The sequence below is a fragment of the Stylophora pistillata genome, chromosome 1 (assembly GCF_964205215.1).
Source record: "Stylophora pistillata chromosome 1, jaStyPist1.2, whole genome shotgun sequence".
Taxonomy (NCBI): domain Eukaryota; kingdom Metazoa; phylum Cnidaria; class Anthozoa; order Scleractinia; family Pocilloporidae; genus Stylophora; species Stylophora pistillata.
The window spans coordinates 7,409,376-7,421,751 of record NC_142519.1 but is presented as its reverse complement, the minus strand read 5'-3'; the positions used below and the strand labels follow the sequence as shown (position 1 = coordinate 7,421,751).

Sequence of the window (12,376 nt, the reverse complement as noted above, 5' to 3'; positions counted from 1 at the left end):
CTGGATAGACACAACTTTAGCAACATGCCCAGTTTGCTCTTGGAAGTGGGCATCTATATAACTAATTATTTGTGTGGAAGTTGTCCCATTAGGGAACAAATTACAACGTATGTCAATGGTTCTTTGGAAACCAACCATAATTAAGATTTTGTAGTGCCCAGAACTCAACAAGAAACGTGAGTTCGGCCCCACGCAACACAGCCCAAAACTGGATGGGCGACCGAAAAATTTTGTTTCGCCGAAAACACACCGGAAAAATCGGAAAACGCCGAACTCCCGGAAACCACGGTCGAGAAAGGCCGAAGAAAGGACCGAAAAAACCCTCCGAAATCGGCTCGAAGCCGGAAATCGGCAGGGTTGCCGAAGAAGTCCGAAAAACGCCGAAAGATAAAAAGGCGAAAGAGGACTAAAATCGACCAAAAGACAAATACTCACAAGAGTCCGTGCCCCAAGAGTGATCCAGCGCAGAATCCCAAAGTAGAGTGAATACTGTGGAGGTGAAGGAGTAAATCCTGGGCCTCATCAGTGCAGTTTTTTTTATGTTTAAGGCGGACGGCCAGGCTCCCGTGAGGGCGGTGCAATGCCTGCCGACCTAAATGTCTAATCCAAACCCGCCGCCAGAGTGCAAGGGCTTGAGAGTTGGGACCGCCATAAACGGAGGGCCCACCAGGACGCCAAACTCGCTGGGGGATCGAACCCCACCTCCCAGGTTAATCACACACTTTCAAAGATTAAACTCCCATGCTCAGATTAGTGATAATGGTTAGTCAAAGCACCAAAATGCCACACTCACGCATACCCGCTGACACACTTACCTACCACAGTAGGGACAAAAGCAAACAAAAACATGGACAAAACATGAATAGAACAGAACCACTGTGCAGTACACCAATGAAGGAAACCCAGCACAAGTGGCTACATGACAGACACAACAGGACTGAAACGTAACAAAACCCCTGTGCAGTACACCAATGAAGGAGACCCAGCACAAAAAGCAACATGACGGACACAGGAACACACGGGGGAGAAGGGGGAGAACTAAAGATTGAAGACCAGAGAGTTGCCTGAGACAGAAGCAATAACGCCACGAGCGCACCACTGTCTGTGGAAGAAGCGACGACGTCTGCTAGATTTGCACCGCCTGAAGGCTAGAGGTAGATAAAACTTCAAGCGGGCTTTAATGGACGCAATCACCGCAACGGCACCAGGACGAACATTACGGAACCGGTAATCGTTCCTACACAACCAAATACAGTACTTAGAAACATTAAGAAGGTAGACGAAACCCCAAGGGACAGAAATCAATTCACTCGTCTTAAACCCGAAAAGAACATGACGTAAAAGAATGACAGGACTCATAGGGGAGAAAACGAACAACAAAGACTGGACCCAGGAGAGAACACTCTGAGCAAGCGGACAGTGCAGTTTTTTTTTTTTTTATGTTTAAGGTGGACGGCCGGGCCCCGATGAAGGGAGGTGCAATCCCGCCGACCTACATGTCTAATCCCAACCCATTGGCTTACGTGAAATGCCTTAGGGAAGGGGACCACCAAAAACGAGGGTCACCAGACGCCAAACTCGCTGGGGAATCGAACCCCACCTCACTTAAAAATTAACACACACACACCCAGAAATTAAACACACCCACTCAAAACTTAACTAATTTTTCTTTTAGTTTTTCTTATTAAGCCTAAGTTAATTTTATATTTTATTTTAGTTCTTTAGATTTTTTAAGTGACCGGTAAAGCCTAAAGGCAGTAGAAACTTCACGCTGTTCAAAAACATATCTCGGATCAGAGTACCAAACGGAAATATCTTTACCAGCAGGAGCAGGCAGGTGATGTAACACCGCAATCTCGGCCAAAAAAACGCGTTCCTCAGATGGAGAAGTGCGAAGCAACGGGTCCTTTAAGAAAGCAGCGGAAAGTTCTGAAGGAGTAACAGCAATAGGCTTGGCTGCAGCAGCAGAATCAGTGGGTGGGGCCTGTTGGGTCCTCTTGACAGTGTTATTAGCAGAAGTGGGAGCTGGGGAGGCTGAACGCTTCCGAGAAGCAGAGCTCGTCTCTCCGACATCCATATCGGAAACAGGGTTAGCAAAACCCTGTGTTGCCGGAACACAATCATTTAGTGGTTCTTCACCCTCGTTTAAAGAGGTGAAGCGATCTTCACTCGCCTCAGTTGAGAGCGAGCAGGCTTCATCAGCATTGTCAGCGGGCGGCTCTTCAGGCATAGAGGATGGCTCGACATCGTCTGTGACGGTGGCCTTACAATCTCTAGCAAAATGACCTTGCTGTGAACACCTAAAACACTTGCCCTTGGAAGGGCAACTCGCAGCCTTATGGCCTATTTTACGGCACACAGTGCACTGCAGGGGTTGCCCCCTGTACCAAACCCTACAACGTATACCTCTAATACCAATGAAGGGTGGAATAACTTTCTGAACCACCATCTGAATAATTCTAGACCCAGTAAAGACCGAGGGTCTACCCGACCAAGACTGATGACGGACAGACTTGACGATGCCAAAAGCAGACAATGCAGTACGTATCGCTTCATTGGAGGCCTCAAGGTGGGAAGTAGCCTTAAAAAATCGCTAGAGATGATTCTGTCATAGAACGATAAAAAATAGAATAGCGTAGACATTGATTTATTGACTGAGCGAAGGAAAGGATGAATTAAAAGATTATAAAACAAGTTCGTAGAACGGATGCTCTCCTAGAAGGATAATTTTTTAAAACCCGACCTATATGAAACAAGGCGTAATTTAGTAAATTACAGCAGTGCAATACATCGAAGAAAAATAGCCTTCATTACTTGAATACGAGCACCTATTTATTTCATATTTCAAATGGTTTTACTTGTCACACCTCTCCAAGGTAGGCATTATTATGGTTTAATCCATTATTTCCATTAAATATAAACAAAGCCAGTGATAAAAAAAAAAAAAATGCTCAAGAGTTTCACTTTTGCATCGTCATACTATACACGGAAAAAAAACGAACTCGTTTTATCCAAGTGCACTTCTGAAGTATTTAGACAAAAAGATTGATAGCGCTATTAGTTCAAATAATTCTCTTATCACAATGTACAAAACATCCCTACTATTTCTCTTCTATAAGCATTGCTCCTTTCCAAATTTTATTCAAGTATATATAGTTTGCTGAATTTTTGCAGAATGTTTTTGTGCCTTCCTGCCTCTCTTTTTATGCTTTTTTTTTTAATTGTAATCTTAACTACGTTTCGTTGATAACAGTTCACGCATGAGAACTGTATTTCTAGTCTTAGTTGTGGGGGAGCTCATAATCATTAGCCCCTTGGTTTCCAAATGAGGTTCCCTGCCAGGAAAATAATACATGTACATTTAAATACTGCTAATATTTTAACTCTTCCGGCAAATAAATCAATCAACAGGAAAATTGTCCATTAAAGTGTCAATGCAGATATCTGCAAGCGGCCTGCAATTACCAAATATGACATCGCTCAAGTTCCACTTAAACCACATCTTGACTCTGATGATGACTTAAATCAGCCGTTACGGTGCCAATTCAAATTACCTTGTTACCCCCACCGACGCAGCACCACAGTTTCGTTAGAAACTGTCAGTCTTAACAGGACTATATACGCACTCACCCGGACGATCTTACTACACTTTCATCAACCACATCTTTATAGCCTTTGTGTAGACTTGCTTTAGCAGAGGATTCTTCTTTTGATCATCATAGCAGTTAAGCTTACCTTTTGAAATCGTTTGGTTGAGTTGTCAAAAGCTGTCGCTGGGTAAGTATACCAGTCTTTTTCTATTAGTACTTTAGTAGCTTTTAACCAGACTATTTTTTGCGTTGCGTTCCACTTCGGCTTCAGACTTGTGGCCAAATGTTTCAAATTTTTTACTCAGTGAGTTGTGTTAAAGCATAATTCTATTCAGCCTCTGGGATTTTTTGTTTCTTCTGAATATTTGGAACCCTCACGGTAAAAATTGTACTACTGAAGACACGGCACTGCACATGACGCGTTAATAACCAATGGATAAAATGACAAGGAGGCCTCTTAGCGTCATGACCGATGGTACGAATGACAAAAATACTTCCTTTGTTTATACAGCACCATGAAAAAAAATAACAAAGGTGCGTGCTAACATGAACAATCCTGATTTTATCGTGTAAAATGACAGCTTTTCAATTCGAAATTTTTACGGTTTTTCATCTGAGATGTGAGCTTAAATTGTCCATCTTTCACATAATTTGTCATGGCCTATTCACTGCGACTATATTGTGAAGAAAGCACGCAAGCAACTCCATGCGTTACGAGTCTTAAGGAAATCAGGCCTCTCACCAGCAGATCTTATTCAGGTTTATTGTAGCCTGGTACGGCCCATTTTAGAATTTGCATCTCCGGTGGGGGTCTCGTTACCCGCCGGTCTGGTTCACTTGGTGTAAAGCGTTCAGATGTTTGCACTGAGAATCATATTTCCAGATTGCTCTTATGAGTCTGCACTCGTGAGCTGCGGCTTGCCTACTCTGTTGGCGCGCCGTGATGAGGCTTGCAGGCGTTTTATATCTAATATCAAAGAGTTTGGCTTCCTTGCACACCTGCTGCCAGAGCCTACGAATGTCGCTCATGGGTACGGGTTGAAATCCGGTTTTTCCTGTTCTCAATTCCGCTTCGTCAGAACAGACCGCCTTAGTAAGTTCGTTACTCACAGTTATAATAGGGCTTGATTGTTTTTGCTTGTTATGCCAAGTGTATTGTGTTCTGTGTAGAATTGAATGAATTTTATTGTTTCCCTTCTAATTTAGTGTTTAAAACTACCTAAAGGTTAAATAAACTGATTATTTATTTATTTTAATTCATTCTTGTTTGTTTACCTCGTTCCTTCCAGCACAATCTCATAGACAGTTTAAGTCTGTACCTTTACTAATCTCCTAAACAAATTTTAGTTGCATGTATTGAATTGATTCTACTCTCTCTGACTGTTAATCAGCCCTCGTCGTTTTTATACGCTCGAATTTTCAAAATGCGAAAAGAATCGCAACGGCACTAGTCTGTGTACTCTCACTTGCATAATTCGTCAGAATCGGCCCGTGGGCATTACCATTGTATAATGCCCTGCTCTGATCTCGCTCTTAGCCAATCAGAAAGCGCGTTATCGGCCACAAGGCTGAGCTCTGTAATAAAATAAAGTGAGAGGTATTCTTACCTCCTTGATTCTGCGTACGCGAAAAACACCATTTTCATATCAAACTGTTTCCCCACTGCGATGGACATTTGTTTTTGTCGGTTCCAGCTTGGCGCGGCCGCTAACCCAGATGCCCTCCTGAGCAAATTTTCAAAATGGCGGACAAGCTAAAGAGAGAGATAAGAGAACCAAAGCGATTCCGCAACGAATACTCAGCATACACCCCTGTTAAAAAGGTCATTTCACAGAGAAAAGATACAAAATTGTATGATGTTGAAGTCACGGAGGTTGACAAACACAACAAGAGACTGAAAATTCACTACGTTGGCTACAGTACACGCTTCGATGAGTGGAGACCCTTCGGGGTTCTGTCCTCGTGTACCGGTTCACAAGAGCCAATACAAAAGACCAAACAATACACAATAGCTAACCGATAACTCCTAAATAAAGAAAGAACAATGGTAATGCCCTTGTGAACCGGTACACCAGGACAGAACCCCCTTCGGGGACGGTGAAGCATCTGAATATTTTCCTTCGAAATTGTATAGATTAGTAGGCTGCAACAAAAATTTATTGGACGACGTTTAGGGTAAAAGCAGAAATGTAACCTGAAAAAAATGTATTTATTCCGACTCTTTCGGAAAATAACTTTACAAATCTTACTTGATTATCTCGTAAGTAAACGATGGTGAAGCGCTTTCCGAGCTACCCAATTCTTATCCCACTGCTTTCACGCTTATAAAACAGGAAACGAGCAAAAGGAGGAAGGTGTGGCTGTTTTGACTAGCCATTTGACGAGGTTCAATCTGCTCCTTGTTCTACAATTTACATATCAAAACAAGGAAATTTGTTCCTCTCTTTGATTTTGGCGGTACATTTTCAATTTGCGCTTGCGTAAGAGAGAAATCGCCCAAGACTCCTTGCTCGGTCTTTTTTTTTTTTTTTTTTTTTTTTTTTTTTTTTTTTTTATTGTTTATTACACTTACACATGTACTTACACTATAATTGCTTTTTACACCATGTTTAAACTACATTAACTTACACTACTTACAATACATATATAACAATACAGTTACACTAGTGAAATTCAATTACAGTTGATCTATTTACCACATTATTGTTTGCATGTTAATTGTCGAGTAACTACTGAGAATTGTGTTTGCTATTTAAACTACAAGGGAATTGATTTTCCAGAAATTAATAAACTGTTAAATAAAAAAGATAGCGAAGAGGTCAAAATACAAAGTTGAAAAAAAAAAAAAAAAAAAAAAAAAAAGACAATACAATTTTATAACGACAGAAAAAATTTCCCTTTGTTCCTGAACTCCTTCTCGTTATTACAAGTGACAGCAATATATTTTTCTAGATAAATTTTGTCGCGCACAAGTGAGACGAAATCATCGAAACGGCAATTTATGGTATTTAAAGCGTTAACATATAAAAAATATTTGCCTAGAATAATGAGATGGTTGAGGGCTAAACAGTAGGTGTGATAGCGAATAATTTCGAACATAATCTCCAGTTCTGACAGTGACAGTTTCATATTACTAGAGGTTGAGTACCACTCCTGGAATCTATTCCAAAAAGAACTTGCTTGCTTACAGTTTATAAACAAATGCCAGACTGTCTGGTACTCAGATGGACAAAAGGGACAGGAGGGCGATGCAACTTTTTTCATTTTATGTAACAAGCTATTCGTTGGTAAAATTCGGTGAATAATTTTGTATTGAAACATTGTCAATTTAATTTCTCTCGTGGCTTTGAATGGTAGGAGGTAGATTTTGTTCAAGTCACTTTTCTTGATGCCAGACATTAAAAGTTTTTTTCTCAGAAGTTGGTGGCGGTAGATCTTCGAGGTTAAGCAGGATACTGTATATTGCTTTACATGAGAGTGAACAGGTTGAGGTAGGAGGCGTAACTGGGTCTTGGGAATTTTCTTGCAATAGTTTTTTCCAATTTTGTGGAATAGAAGAAAGGATGCTATAATATTGCAAAAAGTTACATTTTACATTGAATTTATTGCGAAAAGAATTAAATGAAAGGAATTGACCCTCACAGGAGTCAAAAAGGTCCGAGATTTGTTTTATTCCAGCTTGATGCCAATGAGGAAAGAATACCGTTTTCTTATTCACAGTTAAAAATCGATTATTCCAGATTGGCTGTGAGAGAACCTCAGTTTTATTTTTAGGTGTGGTCGTTGCAATGTCCTGCCAGTAAAAAATGATTTCTCTGTAGAAAGGAGGAAGATGGTTGTCTAGGTCAAGGAGATTATAATCATAGTTGCATTTAAACAGTTCTGTACCGCCAACATCGGCTAGGAGGGATTTTGGTATGTACTGCCATGGAGCATCCGAGTTAGAGCATAACCGTTTTACCCAGTTTAACTTTAGTGCTTTATCAAAGAGAGAAAAATCCCTCATGTCCAAGCCACCAGCTGTTTTTTGCTTGAAAAGGGTAGTCTTTTTTATTTTGGCGGGTTTGTGATTCCAAATAAAGTCGAACACGATCCTGTTTACTTCTTTACTGAAGTCTTTAGGGGTGCTCATGACGCTGCAGATAAAGACAAGTTTTGAAAGTGCCAATGTTTTAATTATATTTATCCTACCAACGATGGAGAGGTCTCTTTGGGACCACATGTTCAATGTTTTCTTTAAAGAATCTAATTTGTCCAAAAAATTTTTCTTTTCAGACACTTCTAGGTCATATGTAAAATGCACTCCAAGCGCGTAAACTGGCTCACCGCTCATTTGAAGATCAAGTATAGAATCTTTTCTGTGGCTTACAGAGCCAAGCCATAGCATTTCAGATTTTGTTTGATTTAGTTTTAGACCAGAGCACCTTTCGAAAAGTGATAATAAATCAAATAACTTTGACACTGATTGAACATCAGACAGAAGTACAGTTGTGTCGTCTGCATATTGCGAAAGTTTGACCTCTTTATGTTCATCTATTGTGATACCTTTTATTTCTTTTGAGCATCTAATACTTTGCGCGAGTAGCTCAATAGCAATAATGAATAATGTGCCGGAAAGTGGGCAACCTTGACGCACTCCGCGTTCTAGATGAAAATGTTTTGAAGCGTACCCGTTATTCAAGACACAACTAGAGATATCTGTATAGAACACTTTTATCCACTGTCGGAGATCAAGACCGAAATTAAACGTTTCGAGGCATTTATGAATAAAATTCCACTCAATCGAATCAAACGCTTTCTCGAAATCTAAAAATACGGCTACCCCTGGAATATTCTTCTCTTTTGTGAAATGCATTGTATCTGCTATTAACCTGATACTTTCCCCAATGAACCTTCCTTTAACGTACCCAGATTGGCAAGGATGAATTAAATTCGGCAAGATCTTCTCCAAACGCAGAGCGATGGTCTTCGTTGCGATTTTATAGTCTACATTCAATAAAGATACAGGTCGCCAATTTTTTAAATATTCGGTATTCTTTTTCTTCTTCGGAATTAAGGAAATAATTCCTTGGCGCTGAGAGATGGAGAGAGTACCGTTTCGAAAAGCGTAATTAAAGCTATTTACCATAAATAAACCGAGCAAGTTCCAAAAGTAGCGGTAGAATTCAGGCGTTAGCCCATCCGTGCCGGGAGTTTTGTTGTTTTCCATAGTTTTTAACGCAATTTCACACTCCTTGATAGACATGACACCTTCGCACGTTTTCGCGATTTCTTCTGATAATGCATTTTCTGTTTCAAAGAACTCATTGAAAGTTGGACAGTTGGGGTCCATATTTCTTGATGAATAAACCTCCTTAAAGAAACGTTCTTCTTCCTCCAGGATGTCCTTCGGGTTTGTGATTTTGTCACCAACGTTGTTAACTAAGGACGTTATATGCTTCTTTTTTTGGTTCCTTTTAACTAAGTTATAGAAATATTTACTATTTCTCTCACCATGCTCATACCAACGCGCTCTACTGCGCACGATTGTTCCTCGTGTCTTGATACCCGCAATTTTAGAAACCTTGAATTTTCTTCTCTCCAGCTCGGCCTTAAGGGAATCACTGTATGACGTCCGGAGTTTGGTCTGCAATTTTATCATTTCCGACAAAAGAATTGATTCTTCGTCACGTTTTCGTTTAGCTTTCTTCTTTGAAAAAGCTATTGTAAAGGCACGAATTTCCATTTTAATCATTTCCCAATACAACCCTTTGTCGTTGACTTGTTCATGTTTTTTTGCAAACATGGGAATTTTAAATGTCAACAGTTCCACGTAATTAGTATCTGACAGCAAAGAGTTGTTAAACTTCCAGAACCCTGGTCCTCGAGGGAGCTCACTTTCACTAAAAGACACGGAAAGATCGACGGCGGAGTGATCTGAATAAATGTTTGGAACTATTTTGCACTCTTTTACGCGATCTTTTAACTGTTTTGAAATAAAGAAGTAGTCAAGTCTACACTGTATTGCTCGGTCTTGTTTTGACCACGAACGCCTTCTTAATTTTGACAGACCCGCTCGGGAAAAGGTGAAAATGACGAAGGAAAAACTTTACTTTGTAGTACGAAAATACACAAAATGGAAAGCCATGATATCATAGTACAATATTTCGGTGGTACATTGTTAACTTTTTATACAGAGAGTCGGCAAAATGATATAACATCCAAAAATCGCACTCGATTTGAGTGGGCCGATGAAGTGGGCGTGGTGACGAAATTCAGTAAGAGACTATTTGTACCCCGTGAGTTTGATATGATATGTAAATGCTTTCTTGGGTGATATTTGGAAGGTTGCTCAATAGAATTGCATGCTTCAACAAAAGTATCCTACTGACATCTCCATTTCCAAAATCAATCATGTTTGTAGACATCTTTCCTAGCGCTTTTCATCTCACAAGTAAAGGAAGAGGATTTCTTTTTACCCTAACAGAAACCAGACAACCAATAGTACAATAGCAAAAATGTTGAGACACCTTGAGAAAAAAAAAATAGCATTTCCCTACTTCATCAGATGGTCAAGAAGTGGTTTTGAGCAAAAAACCCGAATACTACCCACCCTCCCCGATTCAGTATTGTTCATCGAAGTTTTTTTTACATGATACTCCTTAGCTACCAGCATTACAAAGGGGGGAATGGGGGGATACATTATGTTGGATCATATGGTGAACAATTATCTCTGGTGATAGTAACATTTCTCAACTCATTTTGCAGCTGCTTGTAGCTTCCATGGCAACGCGGTCAATGGTCTTGATATCGTATGTCGCAGCGGTTTCGGCTGTTCAAGTTTAAAATTAGTTTCTAAAAACTGTAACCTCTCATTCTCGAAACAAATTTATACATGTTACAGGCACACAGATCTATGAATCAACGAAAAACCTTGCCTAACTGTAGATTTGGCTAACTTAACGTCTGCCACATTGTGCTGATATTTTTAATTTCTCGCAAATGGCATGCCAACAAATTCATCCACCAAATTCGTTCGCCACCAATTCATAAAAGTAATGAGCCATAAAGCTAATCAATTTAGAGGCTAGTCAATGTCAGTCGTCAAAAATTCAAAGATAGAAATCAGCGGTTTCAGAAGCGAAATCGAACCAGTCGTAATTTTTGTATTTTTCCTTTTGAATATGATGCGCCGGAAATCGCTATTGCTACATAAATCGGGATGTTTTAGATTGGTTTAAATTGATTCGTTAAATTCTCAAAAGATTTCTATATCTTCACATAGCTGCTCTAATTCACTGTACTCTTCCTCGCTGCCTGACCTGCTAATGACAAGCGACAGGGTATTCTAGTTGTTCTAATAAATCAACGGTTGCAACTTTGCATTTCACAAGCCACGGCATAAATCCACTCACCACAGGCATCAGATTTTAACAGTGTTTTCAATGACTAATTTGAATTAAAAATAGTTCCTAGTTCCTACCTCTTTAGAGATTTGGCATCTTCTTCCTTGTACTTTGCGTTAGTATCCTCTCCACCCTTTCGCGGCACCCTCTTCCCTTTAGGAACACCTTTTTTCTCATCATCTGAGAACAGTTTACTTAACGACTCTGCAATCTTGTCCCACTCGCTGGGCTTTGCAGGCCTTCTCTGGTAACCTCAGTTGCGAGGGCGATATCATCCTTCACGCTGGGCCACATAAAAGCCATGATACTGCTGGGGTCTAAACGGAAGAGAGAAAAATATCTAAACACTTAATGCCCATCAAAGGGTTAAAACACACGTACAGTATCGACAAAACGCTCAACATGCACTCTTTCGACTTAATTTCTTCTCTGTATCCTGACAAAATAACTACTTCACATATTTATAGCATCACTACGGGAGATAATTAAAGATAAAAAGCAAAGAATCCCCGAGGAAAATTCCAAACTTGAAAGCCTACCTGTTGCCGTCGAAAACGTGCGTTGAAAACGTCAAACCTAGACTTTTGTGGTTTGACGTTCTTAGTCGAAAACCTCAATCTTAAAGTCTCTACTAATTGATTTTTGACGGTTTTCATGAGAATCATTGACTTTATCACAAAATAAGATTGGATTTATCATTCTCTTTGCGCCTCGGGGTTTACAAATTTTTCTCGTATTCCTCTAACATCCCGCGGCGTTCATCAGCCGGTAAACCGATAGCAAGAGTAGTTTATTTCTTAATAGTACAGTCTCAGCCAAAATGACTTTCGAACGTGCAGCTTTTGAACTTGCGATTTACTGTAATGGAATTAAGTATCTAGTTAATTCGATTATCCAAATCTTCCCCGCTATTACTAAACAATGATAAGTTTCCTTGATTAAGATGGGAAAGATGATTAACGAACTTTATGAAGATTAACAGTATAGTATATCAGTCGAAATGTGGTGACTCCAGAACCGTTATACAAACGTTAAAACATTTACGGAATTATTTTCAGCTGTCGCGGCTTAGTTGGAGACAGTTTTAAAAATGCGAGTGGGGATAAAAATTTTCGACATTTTGTTTATTCCTCTAGCAGATGCCGTGGGAAACCTTTCCAAACCTTTCCAAAGCTAAGGAAATGTCCAATGTGCTTAACGGCTCGGTCCCAAGTTGTCTCGCTGACCTATTCATAAAAAAAGGGACACCCTTCTATGCAATCTCAAGGGCTCCCCTGCCTCACTGAGGTTTCTCTTACCTAAGTTCTAACACGTAAAAAACAGATTTTATTATAGTGGTGGTAGCATATACTCCCACCATGGAACTCACTTCCTGAAGACATTCGATTCTGCGGCGAAGAG

The 12,376-nt window shown here is 40.0% G+C and overlaps 1 protein-coding gene across 1 annotated transcript; it reads right to left on the bottom strand.

Moving 5' to 3' along the window:
- Positions 1-4,310: 4,310 nt before the first annotated feature.
- Positions 4,311-11,759, bottom strand: LOC148741069 (uncharacterized). The gene is made up of 4 exons (XM_088733383.1): positions 11,515-11,759; positions 11,053-11,292; positions 5,198-5,343; positions 4,311-4,752 (listed from the first exon to the last, which is right to left on the bottom strand). Exons 3-4 carry the CDS (start codon positions 5,263-5,265, stop codon positions 4,407-4,409), a joined length of 414 nt encoding a protein of 137 aa, XP_088589509.1. The 5' UTR covers positions 5,266-5,343; positions 11,053-11,292; positions 11,515-11,759; the 3' UTR covers positions 4,311-4,406.
- Between the last annotated feature and the right edge of the window lie 617 nt (positions 11,760-12,376).